The sequence below is a fragment of the Colossoma macropomum genome, unplaced genomic scaffold (assembly GCF_904425465.1).
Source record: "Colossoma macropomum unplaced genomic scaffold, Colossoma_macropomum, whole genome shotgun sequence".
In the NCBI taxonomy this organism is placed as follows: Eukaryota; Metazoa; Chordata; class Actinopteri; order Characiformes; family Serrasalmidae; genus Colossoma; species Colossoma macropomum.
The window spans coordinates 8428947-8456074 of record NW_023494792.1 but is presented as its reverse complement, the minus strand read 5'-3'; the positions used below and the strand labels follow the sequence as shown (position 1 = coordinate 8456074).

At 39.9% G+C, this 27128-nt stretch overlaps 1 protein-coding gene across 1 annotated transcript in view; it reads left to right on the top strand.

Annotated features, from left to right (window-relative positions):
- Positions 1 to 25628, top strand: part of mrpl23 (mitochondrial ribosomal protein L23) — a 30570-nt gene extending 4942 nt beyond the window's left edge. Inside the window, exons 3-5 of the mRNA XM_036575797.1 lie at positions 1820 to 1902; positions 10161 to 10234; positions 25001 to 25628. Of these exons, the coding sequence (XP_036431690.1) occupies positions 1820 to 1902; positions 10161 to 10234; positions 25001 to 25165 (322 nt within the window). The 3' untranslated portion in view covers positions 25166 to 25628. The remainder of the gene's footprint in view (positions 1 to 1819; positions 1903 to 10160; positions 10235 to 25000) is intronic.
- The last annotated feature ends 1500 nt before the right edge of the window (positions 25629 to 27128 follow it).

Below are 27128 nucleotides of genomic sequence, written 5' to 3'. Positions count from 1 at the left end.
CCACTCACTGCCTGTTGAGCGTTTTGCTTTCTAGGAATCCTCTCTCTCCCTCTCTGTCTTTCGGTCTCTTGGTCTGTCTGGCTTTCTCTCTCTCCCTCTCACTCTATACCCTCGCCACCCCTCCCCTCTGTTCTCCCTCAGTAACTCACACTTACACACTGTTCTCTCCTGTGTCACATAAAGCAGAAGTTCAAGTTCTGTTTGCTCCACTCCTTGCAGCCGAGCATATTACACTTTATTCTTAGTGCCAGAAATGTGGAGTGATATAAGAACCTAGATAGAAGAACCTTTTTTGGTTCCATAAAAACCTTTCAGTTGATGGTCCTTTAAAAGAAAAAAAAACTGAGAACACTCAGTTGAAAGTTTCTTTAGGCAACAAAAAAATGTTCATCTGTGGTGTTGCTTAAAAACTGTTTGGGATCTTTTTTTTTAGACAATGAAAGAAAATGAATTCCAGTTTTCCATTGCAACTAGACAGTGGCCATAATTTTGTAGTTACCTGGTTATCCCATGTTTCCTCTGAATTCCAGGATATTATTAGAGAGTTTGTCCCTCTATTGCTGCAGTAACAGCCTTTACTCTTCTGAGAAGGCTTTGCACTAGATGTTGGAACATTGCTGTGAAGGTTTGATTGCATTCAGCTATAAGAGAATTAGTGAGGTCAGGTACTTGCATTGGATGATTAGTTCTGGATCACAAACGCAGCTCCAACTCATCTCAAAAATGGTGCACTATCACTCCAGAGAAGGCTGTATACCCCTCTAGCTGACACTTGGCATTGGGTATGGTGACCTAGGGCTTGTGTGCAGCTGCTCCAGAGTGTCCAATTCTATTGAAAATGCTTATTCATGGAGATCATACAAGCTGTGTGTAGACATAAATGCTTTCGTCAGTTATGGGTGCATCTTAAAAAACTGAATTCACTAATTATGAGGGGTGTCTCGATACTTTTGGCCATAGAGTACATTTGGGAGTATTTGTATTGTGTCGTTAGAGTGACATGCCACTTGACTCCAACCTGTTTCAGTGCAAGCTGACAAATTTCTATAAGGACACTGATATTTTTTAAAAATTGGTTGGTCATTCCATTCTCTTAGCACTTTTGAATAGGATCAGTGGCTTGAATTTTTATTTTTATTACATTGTCACTGTCCATGCTCTTTAGGTGTGTATGAAAATAATATTTCTACAGAATACTGTAAAATAATTTATTCAGTCTTCTGCACTTTTTCTGCGTTTTTTTTTCAGTTTGAACTGTGTGCATTTCGTGCAAGTTTAACGTGGCAGCTTCAGCTTTCGAAACGCAAAGTCAGCCTGAATGTTAGAAATGCTTGGCTTAGTTGAATCAGCTACAAAGAACTTTGCCCACAAGAGTGCATATCTGTTTAGAAAGCAGGGAATGAAAGAATTACATCTTGGCCTACGACCATACCAGACTTTCTAGTTTTCAGTTTTGTATTTCATACAAAGTTACCACTATTTTTTTCAATAACTGAACATTGAGGATTTTTATATTTGAGATTCTGTAACTTGATTTAATTAATCACTCTTTGTGTATTTTTAAACGAGCCATTAGGATCTTTTAAGATATTGTTTCTGAATGTTCTATAAATGTCCTTTTCCCTGTGAAACAAAACATTCCAAACACTATCTACTGAACCGTCATGTTTGACATCTCCTCTAAACATTATGGAGTGTCTTGACAATAGCAAGACGTAGAATGTCCTATTTTCTTGGAACAGTCTACTGACCATGTCCTTTGTTCTGTTCCATTGCCTCACCACCACTCTGTGCCCTTCTCCTTTCCGATTTTTTCAAGGATGACCAAATTTGATGTACGGAACTACCTGGAGAAGATCTACAGCGTTCCTGTAGCAGCAGTGCGCACAAGGATTCAGTATTGTGAGTAGATTTCACACCTACACAGTGCATCAGCAGTTGACAATTTTTCGTCAATTTTAAGTGTTTCTGTCAAACTCAAGATTCACCTGTGTCCTCACTGACTGCGGTGTTTTACAGCTCAGATATACACTTTAATGCTATTCGGGATGAGATTAATTTTTAGTGGGGAGGTGGGGTGATGTAATTATTATAATAATAGCCTTGTCGTAATCCACCATGTCAGTAACTTTTGTGGACTGTGATGCCCTGTGTTAGTAAAGATTCTGTCGTCTTTTACTTACTGTAAAACAAACCGTAGAAGTAACCACAGGTGAATTGCCGGTAAATTTTTGTGAATATCCCATCATATGCTGTGGAGAGTAGTTTTCACAGGATTTCTTAAATATCGAGGCGCTTAAAGATGTATTGTCCTTTCTCAGTAAAAATGCGGTGATGTTGACTGTGGGCCATAAATTCTCAAGTTAAAGACAATGCTAATGATACATGGATTCACTTAGCAAGAGTGAATGCATGTGACATCGCTTGGCGTCTGTTTACTTGCTAGGTAAATGGATAGCAGTGTTTCCCACAGATTTGAAATATACCTTGTTATTGAAGCAGGGGCACAGTGGGTGACACCAACTCTACAGCATAAATAAGCAACAACATTCATAAAAATAACTTTATTTCAAATGAATTCACTCAGATATTACAAATATGCATTCATTTTCACAAGACTATCTAAGGGCGTCTGTTGCTACAATTAATAACACATAAGGCCACCACACACTGGACGTGCCGTGCAGTGCTGCTATGGAATGCATTTAGTGAGCGCGCAGATAAACATCAAGTTCGAGTTCATTTTTACACTATACTTGTGTTTATTGAAACAAAATTTTCAACATCTATCGTTTATCATGCTTGGCATCAGTTTCCTATCTTTTCACAAACTCACTGTTTTCCAACTGAAAGATACGAGGTGAAAAAGACTTGAGTAGTATTATAAACTAAAGTAACTTACCATTATAATTTTTCTGTTTTTCTAAAAGAATGACTGCCTTTCTGTGTAAATTTTAAGCCACATGTGATCCACTATGGCTTTCTGTGGTCTCCATGTGGCTTTAATTTAATGTAGCAACGGCAAAATCCTGAGTAGCGCACCGTGACACGCTGAGATAATGAACAGTGCTTGGAGTCGCAGAGTGCCGACTGCATCAATACAGAATGTCGGTGCCCGTGTTCGCACCTTCAATAAAAACAATGCTTTTGCATTTTTGGATGCGAAATGAAGCCGCAAGCTACACTAGAATAATGCCCATTGAAATTACCAAAATGCAGGTTTCTTATGATAGCTTAATGACTGCAAAGCTCTCTGAATTAGCATTTATCAGGGTACCTGAGCTACCAGTCTTTCCTCCTTCTCGTGCAGCTTCGTTAAAATATTTCTCAGTACTCATCTGTTAAATAAATATTAGATGCATCATTAGCGTAAAAAAACTAGGCATTACTTCAAACTAAGAAAAAGCAAATTCAGTTGGGACAGCCTTGCTTGTTACATGTAATAGGTCACTCTCACTTTCTCCTTTGCGCTGCCTTGCTTCCCCCCCTCCCCTGACCTGAGCTGCGTTCGTGTAGAGGTCAGGTTCAAAGTATGTTTTTGCAAAACAGATTAATAAAAATGCTCAGTGTTTTAAACAAATCAAAATATACTTGGACAGGTGTCCATATGCCTGGGTGAATCGCCAAAGTTTAACGAATGTTTGGGAAACGCTGGATAGAGTAAACAAAATTATAATTATTAAATGAAATGTTTGGCCGTGTTCTCTATTGTGTGTGGACGTTTTTTTGGTGTGATGTATAAATCAACTAGCCGCTCCCATATCTGTAATTTATAGCCAAGATTTCCTGTCCCTTGCAAACATGAACATTAGACATCTAATGTAAAATTGCTTCATCCTGTCTTCCTATGTAAAACTAATCCTGTCCGAATAGTATTTTAGACAGTCATTCCAAAAATGTTTAAATGTGAATTAGGCGTGTGCACGGTGACAGAAAATTGAGTTACCATGGTAACAGCTCCCAGTGACAGTAAAAAATCATTTTAGAATCAGAATCGCTTTAGTTCGCCAAGCATGTTACACATACAAGGAATTTTTCTTGATGATTGCACACATGTATGACATTTGAAACAATCCGAACACACCAGACAAACACAGACTATTAACAAATATTTAACTAAGGGACAAATAATAATATAAGTACAGTAAGTAGCATAAAGAATAAGGATAATAAAGAGCTGATGTGAAATGAGCCAAAGAGATGAATATCTGTGCATATGCACATATGAAAATCTATACATATGCAGGTCTGAGTAGACATATACCGTAATATTATATATGGAATATTAAAGAGGAAAATTAATACTTGGAAAAAAAATAACTTTTGTACAGCTGTGCAAATAAGCATTATGTGACAGAGGAGTTGTGCTGTAGCACAGTGAGGGAGGTTGGTTTCAGTTTAAAATTAAAGTGTGAGGTGTCCTCTGTGGTTTATGAGTGCTACAGCTCTGGGGAAAAAGCTGTTAGCATGTCTGGTTGTGCTGTTTTTGATGGCCCTGAGTTTTCTACCAGAGGGAACTGATTGGAAGAGGTGATGTCCAGGATAAGATAGAGAGGATAAGAGGGGTCAGCTGTAATTTTGCCAGCATGCTTCATCACCCTGCTGTTGTAGATGTCCTGAAGCGTTAGCTAGAAACACAGCTGCGCTAGTTAAACGTGTTCGTGGAGATATCATGCCTGTGCAAAAAAGTCTCCTCCATGGTAGAGTGTACATTTTAGGTTTCAGACTAAAAAATGACTTCAGTCTCAGGAAAAACTTGCCTCGGCTCTCGTTCATCAGGCAAAGCAGGTCTATTTAAATGGCGAAATGGCTTCAGAGAAGAAGGCAAAGGGCTAAACTGAGTGGCCACTAGGGGTGGGAATCTCTAGGCACCTCACGATTCGATTATGATTCGGAGGGCTGCGATGCGATTATAAAACGATTATCGATGCATCTCGATGCATCTTTTTTTCTATATAGCATTTATATTTTCTCACTGTGTGAGCTCAAGTTTCGAGTTCAAGTTTCAAGTTTATTTGTCATTTGCACAACATGTCAGGACATTTATGCATTGAAATGCTTGTGGTGAGGCTCAGATAATCACGCTACAGAAAGTAAATAAGTAAAAATAAAAATACAAGAAAAACCAACTGAAATATATTAAATATACACAAAATATACACAGAATATATACAGAATATAGAGACAATATACATTTTAAAGTGACTAAGTAACTCTGTGTTATTGTTATTTAAAGTGACTTGGTACTTTTAAAGCAAAGTATTTGTAATGATCCATAATGAATTTACTTCCAATATCTTTTTTAATAAAACAAATGGAAGTGATGTGGCAAGTGAACTAGAAGGCTCTCATTCAGTGCTCTTGTTTGGAGCACGAGAAGCTGCTGCTACTCATCTACGATAAAATGCGCAGTTATGGTGAAATAAGATCCAGTGGCAGTGGATGTCCACGCAGCACGTTACAGCTATTCTTTTCTTTAGTGATTTTATTACTTCGGATTTGGTCTCGTTGTAGAGACGGGGAGGATCGCTGTGTCAGTAAAGTATCTTTGAGACGGGACGTGTGCAACATAGGGCTTTCGCGCTGTTTTGCAACGACTGAGAACCGGCGTGCAGACTGTAGGTCACAAAGCAGCGATGCGTTATTCGCATTTATAAGCAGCGCAGTTGGTTTCCTGGTACGTCAAATCTGCAACGAGAGACTGTCACACTAAAAAGTGGCAAAGGTGAAATCAGCTTCTCTTTTGAATTCTCCCATTCCACCTTAAATGGTGCCGCATTTACATTCGGCGCCTCAGTTAGAATTTAAGTTGGGATGGGTAAATTCGAACAAGAAGCTGGAGAATAAGAAGCGACTTCAGCCTCATAAAACAGTCGAACGTTGAGAGACTTTTAACTGATCTACTTCTGAGGAAAAGTTTTCTGGCAGAGATGGGAAGAAAGCGGCTATAGCTGAAGCTTAAAGCAGAGCGAAGTAAATCTGCGTTTTCGTTTAACGTTATATTGTTTAGCCTATACTAGGACATTATCACATACTGAGACATACTGGACATTAAATGTTGCGGCTCCCAAGGTGGTTTGACTTTGTTGAAAGGACAAAATGTTAACATTTGTTTTGTGACTCCTGACCTAACCTGGCTTTTAATGCAGAGGGAGCCGGTTGGATTTCTCGGTCATCCAGTTGTGTTTTTGTTATGTGCCGTCACAGACTGTCCGGGCGCTGCACTTTCCCACTTCCAAGTTCCGCCTTTTGCGTTCCGTCAACATTACGTTATAAATTAAATATTTAGAAAATCGATTTTTGACATTTGTGAATCGATTCAGAATCTTCCGCATCGCGATGCATCTAAGAATCGATTTTTTCCCGCACCCCTAGTGGCCACAAACTCTCAGATGGTGAAGTTTGTGTAACATTCACATTAGATTAATTACAGTTTTGTGGCCAAATTAAAGATGACGGTGGGCTACAACCACAGCCTTTACTGAACTGCTCTTTATTATGCTCTTTTATTTAATAAAGATTAAGACTCAACTCACAGGGTATCAGTGTGTTTTGTACAGAGACGGTTTCAGGGACTGCCAAAAAATTATAGGACGAATTGTTAAAGCAAAGGAATCCCCCCCACCAACCCAGTTTAACTGTTTGCTGTGTTTCTATGCAGTTACCCGAATAAAAGGATTGTTTTACCAGCTCAGACCTAGTATGAAAATATAACAGGTCATTGTCCTGTGCTGAAAGTTTTATATGGTGAAGGCTGCTGTCAAGTTTCTGTTAAATAAATTCAAACATAACTTTAAAATCCATGTATTTTTATTATGTGACGGTGTAGTGCTTTGCATTTACACATTTTTTTTATATTGTAAGACAACATTTCAGCTATTGGCATTGTTTGATCACAGCTCTTCATTATATGATTTCTGATCAGACTGTGCACTAACTTGGTTTTGTGCAATATCAACAGAAAGATTGAGAGACAGTGTTGTCTACTCTGGAAAAAAATGCTGAAGCAGTCTAGGCAATCTGCTGCCAAAAAAACCCCCCAGTGGTTTATAAACCACCATCAGGACCTCCTGCACAAAACCCATGACCCCCTTTTCATCGCATATTGAGGAATTCAGATGCTGCCAGCCTTTGCCCTTCTGCATAGCTGACAGTGTGCAGCGATAAAGGAACAACCTGCTAATACAAAGGAAAATCAGACAAGCGAAACCAAAGGACATAAAGTTGTTCACAAAGAATTTCCATTGAAACACTACACTACTATAAAGAGTTTTTGCCGTTCTGGTATTTGCTGATCCCTTTTTTGCCACATGATTAAAAAAATTGCCTGAGCATTCAAACAGAAGAAAGTCTTCATGTTACAGAGAAACCGATAAGAGGCTTGGAGAGGGGGAGTTGCGGATGAGAGTGAGAGTAAAAGACAGTAAGGAGTGGCTTGCGTGATTCAATGTCTTTTTCCCACAGCCACTTATCTCTAGATCTGCTGCTCCAGCGTTCTGACCATCAGCTGTCCTAGGATGCCCTGTTATTGAGGCAGCCAAGAAGTTGCACAACCTGTTTTTTTTTTTTTTAGTTTATGGTTGTATTTGAGAAAACTAAATTAAAGGGAAGCGTTTTCAGCATGTAGACGTTTTTATGAACAAGCAAACAGCGCTTATTACAAGCTTTATCATCCCAGAAAATTGCAACAAGGAGCAATTTGCTGAATGCAAGGGGGAATCACTTTTATGAGTGCCCTGTTGGGCTGTAGCCACTGGAAGCCCCATTTCCCTGGAGCGGCTTTTTGCGCTAATGTTGCGGGGAGCCAGCGAGTGGGCGGGCTGCATTTTTTTACGAGTGCCACATAAAACATCAAAAAAATAGTGGAACACCATTTAGATTTTGAAGAAAATAAAAAACAACAAAGGCTAAGCGATCTTTTGGTGCGTCAGAGCAGGTATCCCTGTCTGCGTCATGGGTTCCACTCCATTGGCGGTGTAAAGGATGTGTGAGTGGGGCGCAGGGGCTCTGACTGCTCCCCAGCACTCAAGGGTTCCATTCTTTCCTCCCTGAGTGTGGTGGGGTATTTTGGAAGAGGTTGCTATGGCTACCTCTCTGTCCTGGGATTTGTAATGTGATAGCAGCCAAACCGCAACCCCAAAGCAAGGAGAATTTTTTTTGAAGGGTATGGAGTATGTGTGGGGTGGGATTTTGGTGGGGTGGGGGAAGTGTGGAGGACTGGGGGTTCAAATCCATGAACAAAAGCAAGTCTTTTCACCTGGTTTAGGGGACTAACCCAGCTGACCCTAGGCTGAGGAGTCCCCCCCCATCCTGCTTTTGCCTCTACTCAACCATCAACCATTGCCTCAGTGAGGCTGTTGATTTTACCAAGAAGGGCTTCCCCTGAGAATCACTGCAGTGATTACGTGTAACAACACACACACACACACACGCTCATGTGACTTATTTTAACACATTCGCTGCATAGCACAAGCACGTTGATGGGTTTTCAATGAGAATAGAGTCAACAACAGTGTTTCACTGTTGGTCTTTTCTTCTCTCTCTTTTTTCTTTTCTGAATAAAAATGTGGTAGCAGTTGGAGGGTTTGGAAGATGTTTTTCCTCCAGACTGCTTCCTTTGTTTCTTAGCTAAATTGTCCAGGAGGCCTTTAAAGATGACATCATGCCCAGCTGGGAAAAGGTTAACATGCTATCCCACGTCAACAGGAGAAAAGACAAAACGTGCCCTTCCTTCTTCTTTTTCTCAAGGAGTGCAACTACCTGCATTGTTGCAAAGCAGTCAGAATTCTAGCTTCCGAGTATGTCACCATGCAAACATCTTTTGATTCTAATGAGAAACAGGATGTTCAAAATGAAAATTTGGAGTTAAAAACTTCAGTTTGTTAGCCCTGCTTAGTAAATCATAAACTAGAAACTGCTCATTGTTTGGATACTTAGTTACGTTTGAGAGTGTCAAATTTTACGAACATTTTAATTCTGGCATTGTAGTGTTTCTGAGAAACTGGGCACTTAATAGTATGTGCATATTACCGTTCTTATTTGTAGAGCAAAATTTAGCCTTCACAAACATGTTTACCTCACTCCAAACAATGTGAATTGATGACGAGTTCAGATCAGCATCCAGCATTGTGCCAGTTAACTTTAGCTCATATCTGAAGAGGCAGCTTCCATTACTCATCCAGTAAAAACTACTGATTTTCCTTGCTTTTTTGAACAATAATAAAACATGTTTTCAGTTGTATTCCACAGCTTGCTGCTAATATTTTTGTGCTACTGATTTATTTTAGCCTGATAACACCAGAGCTCTTACCTAAAAGAGTAAGCTTTCCACCATGTGTTAATTTCAGCCAAAGTACTTTTTCAATGTTTCAAACCATTGAATACTCTAACTTTCAGTGCATTCAATACTTTTAATTACTCATTTACATAACACTGTTGTCAGAAGAAAATCTCCAAAATGATAACTTTACAGGAAAAGGAAAAAACCTACTTTACTTTTAGTGTAGGTCAATGGAACCAGACTTTTTGCCAAGTCATTTTGGGCCATTTCTTTTGGTCCATTCGTCATGAAATTTACATTATGTTACATTAAATGTACAATGTAAAGGGCAACAGGAATATTTCAAATCAAGTCAAAAACTGGAAAACGACAAAAATGGAGATATGAGGTTTTCTTCCGACAGCAGCGATAAGCTAATAAGAGGAGACGTTGCATTTAACCTGCTTGAGTTTTGTATTGATGACAAAAGATGGAACAAAAAACAGACCTGTTACTTAAGCTTAAAAATTAGGTTTTTATTTGTAAATTCAATCCAATAAACATTTGGCGGTCAGACAGTGATGAGTTTGCCATAGTATCGTTTGGTATCAAACATTATATCATCATTGTATCAAGATCATAACAAACCTAGCAAAGGTCTTACCCAAACAACTAGGGTGTGGTGTTTGTTTAAGCTTGTACCTGTTGTCACTTGGGAGCTAACAAGCTAGCAGGGTAGCTGATGAGCCAGTTTGACTTTAATACTTGCATATGATGAACTATAATGACATTGTTAATTGCATTTATTCATAAGGTCAGTAATCCTCAGGTAAAATGTCAGGATGGTGACAGGCCTGGCCTGATGACTGACACGTTATTGGACCTGTTTTCTCTGTTTCAGGTACAAACAAGAAAAGAAACCACCTAAACCAACGTGTGAAGAGACCAGATTACAAAGTGGCATACGTTCAACTGGTGAGTGTAATCCCATGAGCTGCAGCAATAGAGAAGGCCCCTCACCTGCTGTGAAACAGCCTCTGTCTGCTGTCATTGAACCCTCTGGCTACCTTAATGTCCAGAAATTGCTTCTGTCATTAATGCTGAACAATTTAAGGCTGAGAGAGTCAACTGTAAAATAACCTCTGATGGTGTCTCAATCGCACTTTCATGGGAGTGACTGTTTTATTGAGTCAGAGTTATTAAACAAAACAGTCCCCCAGAGGAAAGAAGGGCTGTATGGGTGTTTGAGCCCTGAGCTTTTGTCTCTTTTCTGAGGGCTTGTCGCAGCTTATGTTCCTTTAGAGAACCCTGAGGCGCAGGTAGCCTTTGATGCGAAAACCTCACCTTATTGTGGTCTACTCCCAGCGTCCCAGTGCTGTTTGTTTACTTTCTGTCTCTCCCACACACTTGGCCGTGTGCTCCTGAGAGAGAAGAGGCGATCTGGGTTCTCAATTCGGCCGGAGGGGGCAAGAGGTCGTCTTTTGTTACATGCCAAACGTATTGCAGGAAGTATAGTATAAAGTTCCAAACAGGGTATGGCTATTATGGCAGGCAGCTGAGAGTTTTGTTTCTGTGGGCATCAGTTCGTTGAGATTGGTCTCATTCCAGAGGCAGCACAGGCTGCTGCATTCACACCTGCGCTTGGGGTGAATCCTGGGCTGTGGCTGTGACCCGCTGTTTGAAGTATGCCTCTTTGAAAGGTGTGAAAATATCTTCATCTGATCTCATCTGATCCAATCAGCAAAGCCTCTTTGTAACCTGATGTTTTAAAGTTTGCCAGAGAGGCATCAGGTTTTTTTTATTCCCTTTCAGGCATCAATCTGGGGATAAATGAATAATTAAAATTGCCAAACCACAGCCGTTTGTAATGGGATATATAATTGAAGCGGGTATTAATATTTTAAAGGGGAACTTCCTCTATGAGGAGCTGAGTCACTTCCTTTGTGCCTTTGTGCAGTCGATTAAATCTCTCAATGCCAATTCCTGCATTACTGGCCCAGAGCTTTGTCTTGTAGATATTGACGGCTCACAGTGTTAACTTCACAACTTCAGTACATCTGCAGTTTTGCAGTTCATTTACCAAAAAAAAAACAAGCAAAAATGTCTTCAGTTTTATTGCAAAACTTTAGCTAATTTAAGTGTGAATGATATGAGTCCTAAAAAACTGGACTCCCGGAAAAACGCATTGATATGAAACTGAATTTCCGGCTTTTTTTTTTTTTGTGGTCTGGCGGTCTGCAGAGAGAAAAAAACACACTGCCCAAGAAAAACCCTCCTTTCTTTTCAGTGGTGGGTAAAAAACAAGATTGTTCCTAATTGACACCACATGTGGGGGAGTGTTCTGTGGTCTGATACCCACAGCGGTTCCCCCTGTTCAGCCACCCCCCCCCCACACACACTCCATAAGCTAATATTCCAGTTGCTCGTATGAGGGAGAGCTTTCCTTCCCTTTCCATCCCCCCGTTTTACAAACTCCAGGCTTGCAGTGAGGGCCAGGCCTCCGTTATTGAGGTTCCTCGACGGCCACTTACAGAACAGACATGGGATCGGGCAGCGGGGAGAACCGCTGTAGGCGAGGGGGGGAAAAGGAGGGTGGAGGGTGCATGGGACGGGTGAAACGGGGAGGTGACTGAGGGCACGCTGGAGCCGTGCCAGAACAGGGAGGTCCAGAGACGGGGCAGGGAGGTCTTGAGCAAAATAAAATCTTGAGAGAATATCTAGGCTCCATGTAATAACTGTGCAAGTCAGTCACGCTCCAGTTAGTAGTATCCTGAGATATTTTGGTGTTCCCTGAAAGGTCATGACCAGCTTTGTGCCCGTATAGAGATGCAGAGTTCTGATGTCTTATGTCTCTGATGTTTTTTCCTCAGTTTGTATTGCATAATGTATAAGCATACTTTCATTGTAAACACTGCTGAAAACGGGCAGATTTAGTGATTCTAAATACAGGAATGGGGCCCTCTGAATGCATATTTTTGAATTAGTTGAGGTAGAGCTGGGCGATATGGCCAAAAATGTTATCACGATAAACAAAATTCATATCGTTTGATATCGATATATACCGCGATAAATGTCAAATCATTATTTCTTTCAAGTTTGAAGGCTGATTTTTGCTCCTGGGTGGTTAATTGCTGTTCTTTTATGGTCGGAACACGACAAACACTCGCCAAACAGTGGAACATTTCACAAATCTGTCATGAGAGAGTGGGAGAAAGTGTCTGGTGAGCTGTTTTTACCAGCTGGAAAAGCATGGCTATTTTGTAATAGTCATAATTTAAGAAAGAAAACAGATTATTTTTAGCTGGTGACGAGCGCTCGGCTACCCCGTTACAAATGACTTCACAGTATTCAGACACCAGCTAGCGACAACTGGATTTCTCTATACTATCGTAGTAGTTTAAGTGGTGAACCGCAAAATATCAACACCAGACAAACGGAGTCCTCCTTTTAGGTATGTTTAAACTGAAAGCGGTGCTGACGGAGCGCTGCTCCAAGTTAGCCAGCTGCTAAAAACAGCTAGCCTGGAAAGCTAGCGCTCTCCCACTCTCCAATGCCTCACAGCTTCCTCAGTTTACTTTCGTTTCAATCAGGGCTGTAATTTAGATTAACCCACTTCTTTCTTTCACTTTCGTTGCTTGTGAATGCACTAATACTTAAATATGACTGTCCGAGCGCTGTAACAGCGCTTTAGTTGTGAGGATAGTGATTTAACGCTGCTAAAGCTGGTTAGGATGTACAGAAAGAGGTGAGTTCACTGTAGGACAGTACAGTTACACCACTGACCTCGTCACTCACACTCGGTCACAGGAGAACAGATCGCCGGTCGCTCCACTCAAACAGGGAGTGTATAACTCTGCGTTTCAGCCGTTGCTAAAGACTCATCTTACTCGTGGCCCCCTCCCTCTCTAATCATGTAGAAAAACTCAGAAGTGCACCCTCTCCTGGTGATAGCAGAGTAGTATCGTCTTTCTTGCAGTAGAAGACGCCACCAAGGCTTTCGGTAGAACGTGGAAGTGTGAGAATGGTGTATTATATCGAACATTTATCGAACATGTCGTATCGCTCTATCGAGGAAAAGTTATATCGCGATAATTATCGTTAGCGTTTTATCGCCCATCCCTAAGTTGAGGCTCTGGGCTCCTGAGTGGCCCCGCCATCTACACTGCATAAAATGATATCTTGGGAAGTGAAATCATTTAAAATTGTCAGTATATATGACATTTCTCAATTTCATACTGTTGTAAGAATGTTATAAAATTATTTGTAATTTCTGGACATTTTTTGCTTGAGTAATTTTGTTAAGTGAAATTATGTCATTATTTTGGTAGATAACTTTGCTTGGTTTAAGAAATTCTACTTGTAACAAACATTATATGCCCATAAGGAGAGATAAATGAGCATAGAGTAACATCTAAGTAATGAGTAGAGAGATTGCTTTTTCCAGGAAGTAATAAGTAACGTAATGCAAATACATTTTGAGAGAAGTACATAGTAACTTGTAATGAAATACTTTTTTATAATTAGCCCAACTTTGGAGTCTATATTTGTCTATATTAACATTAATGTTAGCATGATGTGTGGTCTGCTAAGCCTGTGCAGCACTCTGTTCTGACTGAAAAAGCAAAGTTAGTTTTGCTTGTACTAGCAAACATTTTGCTTTCCTGACTTTTTTTTTTTGGTCCTTTTAACACCCAAAATATTACACCTGAGAACCTCCTCTCAATTATGTAGGTTATCACTGAACGGTCTTATTCCTACAAGTCTGTCTTTACACATTTGTATCATTACGCAACTACATGGAGTAGTCCATTACTACCATGAAAAATAACCACTACAGTTGCAAATAACAGCTTTTATTAAAATGTATATATGTTTCTGAATAGGACATTTAATATAAACATATGCAGTATGTCTAATTTGTATTTTCATGAGTATTTGTATCATGGCTCTGGGGGACCCTTCCTTTGCTTAGTGCAGGGGTGCAAAGGGCCAGTGTGGCTGCAGGTTTTCATTCCAACAAAGCACATCATGTGATCAACTGTTTGACTGAGATCAGTTGATTAAAGAAGTGGAATCAGGTGTGCTTCAGCTTGTTTGGAATTAAAATCTGCAGCCACATCGACCCATGACCTAGTGCAAAGACTGCCCCCGGCTGAGAAACAATGAAAAACAAAGTTCTATGGCTAGTCATTAAATAAGAATATTGAGAATGAGAATAAGAACTTTTTACCTGTGTTTATGTGTGTGTGATTATCTATGTATGTATGTATGCATGTATGCATTTATGTATGTGTGTATGTCAAGTCAAGAGGCTTTTATTGTCATTCCATCTATGCACAAGTACACAGTGGAGCGAAATTACATTCTTCCAGGACCAACATGGTGCAACATGGAACAAAATAGACAGTACAGACAAAGTGCAAATGACCAGACGCAGGTGTGCAAAACATTAAACTAGAAACAATACAATAAATACGATAAATAAAACAGACATTAGACACAGTAAACAGACAGGACAGTGCAGCACCGACACAGCTCTCATTTCTGAACATGAGGTAGTGAGGATAAGGTGCAAAGATTTTTAACGTGTGTGTGTGTGTGTCTACATATATATATATATATATATATATATATATATATATATATATATATATATATATATATATATATAATTTCAAGTTAATCAGGCATCTATTTGGTCACCTATAGAAACCTTTGTTCTTGAAATTTAGTTTATACTTACATTTTTTTCAAATAAATCATCACTATTATAATACTATTTCCACCTGACTTGGTAAACTGAACTATTCTAACCATCAATCAAAAGAGACATTTTTCCAAAATTTGTGAAAGGGCTACTGACCTTGGCATTGCACCATAAAGGTCATTTGGGGTATTCTTCATAGTGCAATTCCCTGGCCCTTCTTTTGTAAAAGCATGTCAAAATAGAAGTCCTTTGTTTTTGGTTGTGCCGTCTGACATTTGGGGACAAAAGTAAAGTGTAATGCTTTCACAAAATTTAAAATTTGGTGATACGATAATATGATACGGTGGGGTCTCTCTTTGATACATTTTTTGATACAGCAAGAATAAAGTGGCTAAAAACATGTCTAAAGTTTATGAGTTAATGTTTCCATTTTCAGTGTATTAGAGCATTTAGCATTATAAAAGTCCAATGTTTTATAATAAAGCCCTAGTATGTTAGCCACAAGCTAATATACACTTGCGAAGAGTGTGCTTTTCCTCCTTACTCTTGATTTTGAGCTAAAGAGGAAGTGATATTTTCAGAGGAGGGAGGGTTTGCCCTCATTGTGGGCATGCTTGTGTAATTTTAATTATTCTTCATGCAGTATAATTGATATTAAACTGAGTACTTTATTTCTCCATTCTGAATGCATTGTTCAATGCCTGTGCCTGTTGAATTGAGAGGTTTGATACAATACGAGATGTTGTATTGTCACACTTCAGATGGGCAGTAAATTTACTTACTGGCAGAAGAAGAAGGAAAAAAATCTAGATTAAGTTTCTAAACATGTTGGGTCCCTTCACATCACACACCAAGGTAGTAATGTTCCACAGTTCAGCAGACCGTGCTGTGAGTATGCTAAAGGAGCCACAGTCAATAGCTGAGTGGCCAAAACACTGTTTATCTTCTTGTTCCTCCACGTTGTTCTGCAGAGGGCTGCGTGTGCTAGTATTTGGTAGCAGAAGGCAACACTGATGGCTATTACTTATTGTTGGTTGCTAAAGATCTTGTTGTCTCCTGAACCAAGTGTGTGTTCGGTGTTTCGGTCTGGGCCCAGCTGGTAACCAGGCTACCTTTCACATCAGATCACCATGTTCTACCTGCATTTGGAGCATACTCAGCTCAATTACCAGGGAACAAAACGCTGTGAAACTCAATCTGAGTGAGGCACACTGTTGTTTTCCTACTCAAATAGTTTCCCTCTTCTCCTTATACTGTCCCCTTTGCCCCCAGGCAAATTAACACCCTTTCAGTTTTCTCTGGAATGTATGCATTTGGTGTGAAAGTCCAGATCTTGGTCTGATCAACACTAGGTGGCAACGTTTGGCTTTGCTGATTCTGATAGAACGTTGGACCCCAGGACCTCACTGTTATGGATTCTTTGTGGCTAAGGGTACAGTAAGCTTGAACCTTCAGCAGCGAGTAGGAAGGTGCGGAGCATTTTCCCCTGGCTCCAAGTCCAGCCAACAGCAGGAAAAATCCCCCACCATTCCACCTCACAGTCGGCTTCCTGCTGAATTCTGGATCTCAACACTCACGAATGCTAGTTGCTGAATCAGTAGATTCTCTCAAAGTGGAAATCCTGCTATCTGTGTGGAATTTTATTATTCTAAACCGTTTGGATCATAACTCTTCTGTGCCTTCCTCCTTTTCACCTTGTCACGCAATTCATGTTTTTTCACGATTTTATCCAAGCGAGGAAAACATCACTGAAAGATTGAGTTCATGCACTGTGCAGCCGTTAGTCTTGTTGTGCTTTCTTTGTAAAAGGTAGGAAAAGATGTTTTTACTTGATGATGATGATGATGGAATTTTTTCCACAGAATGGAGCCCATCTTATTAAAAAGTGACAAAAACATGCAGCTGATTTTTTTTTCCCCTCTCCTTTCATAAATATGAATTTTGGATGTTGATTTTGAAATATGTAGCGGGGCACAATTTCCAACAAGATTTTGCAATTTGTCATTAACGATACAGAGTTTCATAAGAACCGGAACATGGCAAGGGAAAGCGCAACATGAATAATGGAAGGGAAAGCGGGGTCTCTGGCATCCTGTTTGAAGACACACACACACACGGCTCCCCAGCGGACAGCCACTGTGAGACGGCTTCCGTAAGAGCCAGCAGACGCAGGGAAGGACATGATACTTAACCCCCCCCACCCCTCTTTAGATGCCTTGTGTTAGTCAGTTCTATCATTTCCTGCAGGTCACTCTCATTTAGATATAATTGTAAACATTTTCAGTCATAAAATCCTTTGATTATGCTTGACCTTTTCCCACCCCATTGCTACTTTGATCAGTCTTTCAACATGGAGGCACCACCCAGCTATATTTTGGTATCGTTTTCAAAATAAATTCCTGAGATACTGGTACTGCTCTTCCTGTTATGGTGCCAACTCCTTCATTTTCCTGCTGGTTGGCTACTCATTCGCCCTGTTTGATTTGCCTTTGTGCGTTTCTAATGCCGGAGATGGAGGGAGGGGTCCAGACGTCATGATTGCTGGTGGAATTTCAACACTGTCGAGTTTATCTTTGGACGCTGTTGACAGGGTCCAATATCCTGGTGACCCAAAAAATAACCAAGACTCAGACAAGCCTCAACAAGTGGATGGACCGGTCTGGCTGTTGTCAGGCAGAACCTTGTGGAATGAGTGACTCAATGGCTTAAAAAAAAAATGACAAGACTGATTTCTGATACAGCGCTGAAAGTAGCCACTGCTACCCCTCCCTCAGACTGGCTCCTTGGCTTGGCTGTATTTATTTAACAAGCTGGACTCCATGCCAGATGATTGTCTAGAACAACACAGAGGGAAAAACAATCTCTCAATTGCAGTGGAAACACGCTTCTGTTTTGCAGTAATGGGTGAAATGTCTGGCTTATGGCTGTCCTCAGTGAGGAAACATAATACATTTTGTTTCATTTTTCCCTAGCACCACTTTTCCCTGGCATTGAGGTTTCATTAGAGTGGTTACGGGAACAAAGACTCAAAAGCCTTCTCCCCTGCTTGGCTCTCGTGGGGCAGCTGCGTCTTGGCATAGGGAATGCCATGCATGAATCATGTTCTCAACTGCTGTGGGCAGTTGGTTTTGACAGCTGGGTCACTCGACTCGTGTTCAGAGGAAGTGTGTTTTGCACAAATGCTGGCCCACTGCTGTGGGACAGGGAAGGCGTCAGGGTCGGCAGGCGGACAGGCAGGTTGGCACGGGCCCAGATGGACCTTAGATGGGCCAAATCCTCTTGTCTTTCCAAAGCTCTGTACAGTAGTGCCATTGGGTCCATGCTGTTTTTCACAGTGGGGGGAAACAAATTTGACACACTCAGACAAAACCATGCACTGCGTATTAGAGAACATTTGGCCATGCTTGCCTGTCATAATGATTTCATTCTAATGAAGTCCTTTTTTTTTATGATTTGTTGTTGGCCTGATCTGTCGCGTAGGCCACATAGTAACTTAACTTTAGAGTTCTCCACAGGACTGTTCTGTCAAAGAGCTTCCAGGGGAGAGTCACCATCGTCACAATCATTTAGTCAAAGACTTGGCTTAATTTCTGTTCAAGATATCAGCTGTTAGTGTTTTGTGTGCTGTATGTCCACAGGCTCTGTTCCACACACATCCACACACATCCATACTCATACATCAACAAAACCAGCCCATACTATTTTGTCAGTCACTGTGGTTCAAGTGACTCACCAAATTTGCGAGTTTGGGATGGGGCAGAGGTCATGGGCTGGGTAAGAGCAGCTTGCTCTTGACTTGTGGTCAAGTCTAGTTTTATTTGTTTGTCTCAACTTGCATCTTCTCTGCATTTGACAGACTCTAAATTTTTTCCCTCACACACCCTCACCTTTTTTTAAAACCACTAGCCTGACATTTGCATTACTCCTCAAGAGCTATAAATTATATCCTAATCAGCTGTGTCTCAAAACACCCCTCCCTACCATCTGCGTTACCACTACTGTCTCCCTTTCCCTGATTAAGGCTAATTTCTGGTATGGTGTGCGTCAAGACCCAAAGATATGAGGCATCTAAAGGCAGCCAAATAGTTGTGGTTCGTGTGTATCAGTTGACAGGCCAGGCTCTGGACCCAGAGGAAGCAACAGTGTGGCCCACCCAGTGAGGCTGGCAGAAGGAGCTGTTTACAAGCATCTCTCTGAATTTCCTACTCTCTTGTCTGGTAATGAACTTGTTAATAGACTTCCAACATTACGCAAACAGATCCTGACAAAATGTACACATTGGCAAATTCACTTGAAAATGTTTGATTTATGACTTTATCCTTCAGTTAGCTCATGATCCAAAATACTGTTGTTGAAAGGGACAGGAGGAGAAAAGGAATGGCCTCCCCGAAGTGTTAATGGTGCACTTCCAGGTCTTAAACTCTTGCAGACATTTTTTTGGATATTGTCTGGGAGGAGGTTTGATTGATGTTTGATGGGGTTTACTTTTTGACCTCTTCATTTAAACAGCAAACCCTTCAACGTGCCCCCAACACAAGTAAATAAAATAAAACTCTTGCCTGCTAACAATGCCTGAGGAGTGTAGTGATATCTAAAATCTACTTACTGTTGCTGTCAGAACTAAACCTCACAGTCTCTTATGTTTATACCATTCAAACATGCTAGCTGTCATTTACACTGAGTGAAAATGTCATGATGAATAGGCCAACAGAAATAGTCCAAAACAGTCTTTTTACGTGTCTCTATCTGTTTAAAGGTTATCATTCTGGAGAAACAAGGTTTCGTTCCAACATCAATAAATTACCTGCTCTCATCACTGTAGAGCAAATATTGGAGACGGAGGTGAGTGAGGAGGGCAGGGTGTTGCTCTCTTTACGGAAACCCCTTCTACTTCTGATCCTTTCAGATCAGCCCAAATCATGCCAGCTGTTCCTGTTTAACTGATTGTGGATGTGATTGTGAGACACGAGTCTCAGGAGTTCACCAAGGGTGCATGGTTGGGCAGTTACACAGTCATGCTACAGTTTAGAGCATATATCTTTTTGGATCCAGTTGGATACACCTTGGATACGGTTCTTGTACTTTTTTGCAATGAGTGATGGATGGTAACATTATAACTGTACCGCTATTAGCAAGTAATTGCTAAAAAAAAAATAAAATCAGTAGTAAATAGACATTTAAATTCGGCCAATATTGCAAACCGTTATTTATGTACTCTAGAACAGCAGAATGTTTAGGTGACACTGGGCTGCTGTGCTGAAATGTCTGCATGTTATATTTCTCCACTGTGCTAATCTACATTTTCTAAATCTGCCTGGGCATCAGCAGATATGTACATGAAAAACATTGGCTCACAATTTTCATATTGGTGCATCCCTGCTTCTAACATCTAAATTTGAATGCCGGCTCTACATTCCACATTCAGTGTTTGAAGAGAATCGTCTCCACAAGATTTCACAGTATTGGTTTCATGTACATTCCTGTCCTGCAGGACACACATTTGTCCAAACAACATCCTTTGGTACTCAATAACATCAGACCCTTTGTTCTTCTGATGATGTTTTTGCTGAGATTTCTCTTTTTCCAGCTTCTGTCATACACTACCCTGATTCCCTTACTTACTATTTTCTTTTTACAAGAAATCTAGCATTTTATGTTTTAAATGTCCTAAAGGTACAATTTGTAATGTGGATTTAGACTTTGAAACGGTATGTTAGAAACAGATTGACATTGCCTATTTGTGATGTCCTGGCCCTTGAAAATGCAAAGCCTGTTGCCCCAGTGACCATTTGTTTTGGAGACCCACCGCCTTAACTAACTACCAGACCAGTTTAATTTTCACACATTCACAAATATCTGTGATTAATAGCAAAACAACTTTTCACTAGGCCTGGGCGATATAGGAATATGCTGTTTTGTTGTTAAACAAAAACTGCTGCAGCTTAGGTCTACTTTCTTTGCAATCTTCCTATCTTGAGAGTATATGCTTTTTTAGTATTAACTGATATAATGAAACTCTTAAATGAAAGTCACAATAATAAGTACTTTGGCTTTTTTTGGTAGTACATTTCACTTCTTATTTTGAAGGTTGCTGGTGGTGTGGGTTCATGGACAAGTGTGAAAAATCTACACTTCTCATCTTGCTGTTTCTGGCCAGGACATTCCAATTTCCAATACAGTTTAAAATTTGTGTGTCAGGTTTGACTCTCATCTGAACTTTGAGGCCCACATTCAAGATTTGTGTAAAACCTAATTTTTTTAATCCAAAACATATTTCCAAACTCTCTTCTGTTCTAACACTGTCCAAAGCAGAGAGGCTTGTTCATGCTATTATTTTACTGAGGCTTAATTATTGTAATGCGCTTTTTACTGGTGTATCAGCCAAGTATGTTTAGAAGCTCCAATATATTCAAAATCGTGCAGCCAGGATACTCACAAGGGTACAGAAATATGAAGTGTTTGCACTGGCTTCCTGTTTCATACAGAATTTGCTATAAAATTCTCCTTGTAACTTTTCAACGTGTTCATGGACACGCACTGGATTATGCCAAGGAACTTCTTATACCATGTTATTCTAGTCACAATCACAGATCTAACACAAATCATCATCTCCAATTTCCCAGAACTAAACTGCATACAATGGGTGATGGATTATTGTTATCTTTATTTTTATTATTATTATTATTATTATTATTATTATGGCTGTTTTTACACTTTAAATAATGCACACAAAAAACAACTGTGTGTTAATAGCGCCTCCTTGTGGAGAAATCTCAGACTGCTAAACAGGCATGAGTGAGTGATGTTTTCATTAATCTAAAGTTGTAATAAATATTTCATTTTCAAAGGTACTGAAGTATGCTAGTTAATTGTAAATAATATATATACGTACGTACATACAGTACATGTTTTATAATTCTGGGCACAGATTTTTAACTTTGTCCACAAAATTCACTGGCTTGGCCCAAGTGGTACAGTTTTTTTATATCTGTCTAGCTCTGGTTAGAAAAACCGAAAGAGAATGGTTGGACAGAATCCAACAACAACGTTTGTGTCCCATGCTAGATTTCTTTTTATTCCCCTGTTCTTTGCACATCAAGAAGAAAATGTTTAGCTTAATGAGATGTGCCAGTATGTAATAGATGGTCCAGCACCTTGAAGAGAAATGTTTTGAAGGTCTGTGTTTAAGCCCTGGCCTACTCCCACTCATATTGTGCAATACACTAGTTGACGCTCAGTGGAGTGTGCTGTGTATACATTTCAGATGGTGATATTAATGTTTTACTCCACTGCTAAATCAAACTACGGAAGTGTGCACTAGAGCCCCAGACAAGAGTTTGTACACATCACACGCAAACATATATGCAGGCCATCACCTGCTGCCAACAATAACAGAATTGTGAATTGTTTAATGTTTTAATGTGTGTGAATGTTTTGATGATCTGAATATGGTGGAGTTTCTGTCTCTCTCCTTTTGTTAATCAGCCCAGTCTCTGTCCCTAGGAGTATTCTTCCAGTGTTTATGCATGGTGTCCAAACGTCTGAACCCAACTCCAGATTGTCATGCAAACAGGGTCCCTCTGTCGGCCTCAGCTTAAATGTGTTTTTCTGCAGCAGAGTTTACTACAGGTGAAAGGAAAAAGGCATTTTTGGCATCACTTTTAGTACTCTGTTACCAAGGCCCTGTTTTAATAGGTTTGGTTCTTGTACTTTCACTTGGCTGGACTCTGTGTTTATAGTGTGGAGTTTTGCATTCCTAGATGGTTGAGTTTGAACACCACTACCAAGCTTTGGAGGCTGGTCTGTTGATATTAGAACCCCCACCACTCCCCCCCCCCCCCCAACAAAACCTTCTTCAGTGTGGTACTAAAAGACAGGCCCAAAATAAGAGCTCAGCATGTAAGAAATGCTGGAACTCCAAATGCATTTGTCCAGAACAGCACTGCTTCTCATTAGCCATGGCTTACAGCAATCCCCTTGTTTCCTCTTGCTGCTGCCGAACTTTATTTTATCGCTGGAACAACATCAGTGAGCCCTGATATAGAGGACCAGCAGCAGCACCAGCATGTAGCCGCCGTGTTTAGAGGGACCAGTCCACTTCTAATGATTTGTATTTTTTCCGCTTTCTTAGAAATGAACTTCTCATTGTCCTTCTAGTGAGACCAGGCCCTTGAAATGTGGTGATCTATGCATTTTTTGGAGTGTTAGTTAGAGAAAGGCAAACATTCTGGAAAGGAGTCATAATGTTCTCTCTCCCTCATGCCTAACCGGTGAAAAACCTGAATATGTGAAAGATTTATTTATTTTTCTTGTCACCTTTTTAATTAATAGATAGGCTCTCTCCCATTCCCATTCCACCGCAGTGATTGAGAAAGGGAATGCATTGCCAAAATTCACATCTAATTTTTTCTGCTTTGTCTAAATGTGCAAATGTGTCCTTTTCTTTGACTTTATCCTTAGGTGGTTCTGCACTGATTGCTTTCACATTGACCAATATATGCCTCTGCTGCTTAAAATGGTCTCTAAAGATTTATGAAATGACATGGGGAGAAACTTTATGCCCATTGACCTGACATGGAGGGAGTTTTATAGTGTACTTAGGTACATTCACCTAAGTTAGTCAGTAGAATAAATATAATATATATAATACTTTTCAGTTTCTCTGCCTAGGTCAGGGGTTGGTAACCCAAATGTTAAGAAGAGCCATTTTGTCCTTTCAACAAAAATCTTACCACCTTGAGAGCCACAATATTTTATGTCTATTTTACCGTCTTGGCTGTAAATATGTCTGAGTATGTGCTAATCTATTAGGTAAGGCTAAAACGTATAATATAAACAAAAATGCAGACTTTGCTCTGCTTTAAGTTTTAGCTCAGCTATAGCCGCATTTCTCACATCTCCAGCAGGAAACTTTTCCACAAAAGTATTTTTTTGTAAAATGTCTTTTAACATTCAACTTTTTTACAAGGCTGTTGAACTTCGCCAGTTTGCCAGTTTCTTTGTTTCGCATTTTCCCGTTCCACCTTAAATGGGGCCTGAGGCACCAAAATGTGCCTGTGGCACCATTTAAGGTGGAACAGGACAATTAAAACGAGACGCTGACTTCAGCATCGTGACTTTTTTTAGTGTTTGATAGTTTCTCATTGCAGATTAAACATACCAAGAAATGAGCTGGAATGCCTATAAATGCAAATATGTCCACTCATCTCTATATTATTGATGTTCGTCTTAAATCTTTCTCTTTGCCTTTTTGTTAGCTACTAGCCAGGCAAGATTGTTTGTGTTGCTGTGTGACCAGCAGTCTGTGCGCCAGCCTTCAGGGTTAAAGGGTGAATTAGCAGTTGTAGGCTACATTAACTCCAGCATTTAAGCTAATTTATTGTTAAAACTGCATTAGAACGATCAGCAGTTACATCATTTTATTTTTACCTAAAAAAAAATCTAATTCTGCTGTGGAGCCACAACAGGGCAGTAAAAGAGCCGCATGTTGCCGACCCCTGGCCTAGGTGTTTCAGTGACGTTATACAATATACAAATTATTACAATATTATATAATTATATACAAATGATACCTTTAACTTGAAGGTAAGATGAGGAAAAGCAAGAGACTCTTCAGGTTGTTCCAGTGAAATTTCCCTCACTTGGTTGTTCTCCTTCATGCAGTCAAACTGTACTGTGTTGATTGTATTAGAAAGAGTGCCCTTGATTCCGTTTGCCTGTTATCATGACCTTATTTCTGCATACCAGCAGGCTGACTAGGCCTAACCAGACCCTTTTTTAATAGACTGAATTCAGTCTGAAGCCTTGATGTTTTCAGTTGTGCTTTGGTTGTAAACCATGTTTCACAATCAAACAAGATAAAAAACAGGACTCTTGGAGTGAAAGTATCATGTGGCAAGGTCTTGGTAAAGCAAAGGGAAATTGGAATTTAGACCAGGGGTTAGAGGCTTATGATCAGAGGAGCCCAAGTTAAACAGTACATTCATGTTGGTTATCTCGCCTTAAACTTAAAGGAATTCCTGCTTTCCCTACAGAGCCAGCAGCAGACCTTCCAGTTTCCAGATATCTTCCCCGAAAAGGAAAAAAAGCATGAGGAAGGCTCTGTGGAGGAGATGCAGGAGAAATTCATGGAAGATGAGCGACAGAGGCAGAAACCAGACCCCAGGAGAGGGGGAGTCACTGAATGGTTTGGTCTCTAAAAACAGCCCCTCCCAACCCACGTCAGAAAAAATGAGAACTGCGCGTGGGATGTTTATGTTGTATCGCCAGGTCATTTGCAGGAATATACTCGGGACCTGGCCCATTGATGGAGGCACTTCTGCTTCCTGGACATGTTCTGTGAGGCCTTACAGCATGCCTGGATTCACATTGTGTCCAAAAAGCCTGCAGCATTGTTTATTTGTAACTGTTTAATAAACTTTTTATTTCCTATATTCACATATAGGTCAGTTTAACATCATGTCCAACACCTAGTTCATGTTCTTCTGAATGAAGTCTTGTGTAACAACCCTTGTCTGTGGAAAACATTCAAGTATGATCTACAGCAACAACAGAAAGTCCTGAAATTGGATCCTGTTAAACTGGTGTTACTGTGTCAAAAGGCTCAAACAGGGCCAATCAGCTTGCTTGAATTTATTTTTCATTAAAAGATCTGGAAATGTTTACAGTGTCTCTGTATTGATTTATTTTAAAGACATTAAATGGGAAGGTAGAATTTCTGGTTAATTAAATAATTAGGATGTAAACAAAGTCATTCAGAGTGGTTTGGTGTGAAATGTACCGTTGTAGAGAAATAGAGTTGGAATTGTTCATAGTTGTGGTAATAGGAACCAGATATCCTAAGTCAGCATATTTACATAAAGCATAAAGTTGTTACCTAAAATTGTGACAAATCTGATGCCTGAGACGTTGTGTTTAGATAGTTTGGAGACAAAATTTTGGCCTAAAACATATTTTTGCTGGACCACCCAGCAGGCCAGCTCACAAAAGTCTGTGTGTCTTAGTGAGTCACTGAATGACTGACTGATGTCAATTGTTAAAATGTGTATGCACACGTCACCTGAGACAAGCAGCAGGTGGCGCTATACACCATGAAAATGTTGCCTCTCGAACAATACCGATGCTACCAAAATAAGGATTAAAAAAAGGAAGGAGAAATGTATTCATTCATGGGTCTTTCGATAACTGTGACCTAAATACGGGTGAAATAACACAACGGTAAGTGCTTAAATTTGTGCTTGAGCTATGTCTGACTTCAGGTTTTTTTTTCCAGAAAATTTTCCTTTCAGCCAAGTTAATTTAACTGGTGTCAGTTCACCAATTTTCTCTGCTGAGGCCAAATATTATTGATATTGTACTCCTTATTTATGCCAGATGTCTTTCTCTGTCTTTGTTACTGGAATCAAGATCATTGTGCGGAACGACTGTTGACTCCTAAATTTCTGTAATTAATCAGTCCTATGTAGCATAGTGCCTTGAATACCACTGCTATCATAATAAGAGTCCCAAATAATTGTACTGTTAACAACATTTGCTTGAGCAATTAGTGAACCTTCTTCATCTTCTTTTATAATAACAATAATTATTATTATTATTTTTATTACATACAGTGATGTAAAGTTAAGCTAGCTAATGTTAGCTAGCTTAGCTAATTCAATGTAATTTTACACTGCAACAATTCTGAAAATAGCAATTGAAACTTGAAAATAAATCCTATCCTGTATCCTGTCCTACATCCTGTGTTTCATACAGTTACGTGACAAATGCCATGCAGCTGATGGCAGTCCAGTAAAACTAGGCTTGCCTAGTCTTGTTTAAAAGACATTTATGGCGGAGAGATACATGCAGGGTTTTATTTCCCGGTCTTAATACTATTTTACTGTTATCAACATTATACAACTCAGAATATGTGTAGGTAGACTGGTGGTTTTAGATACTAAGTAATATGGTTGTATTTGTGTGGTAGACATTGCGATCCCTGGCTCCTATCACCACCACTGTAAAGAAATCTGAGCCTGGAAATTTCTCTAGAATGGAGCATTTCAGCTTAAACCACTCTGACTAATTTTGTTTACATCTCAAAGACTGGATTACACAGACGTTTTAAAAATTGGTGGAATTCCCCTTTAAGATTTTTAAGGTTTCTGACTTCTTTCCCAGTTA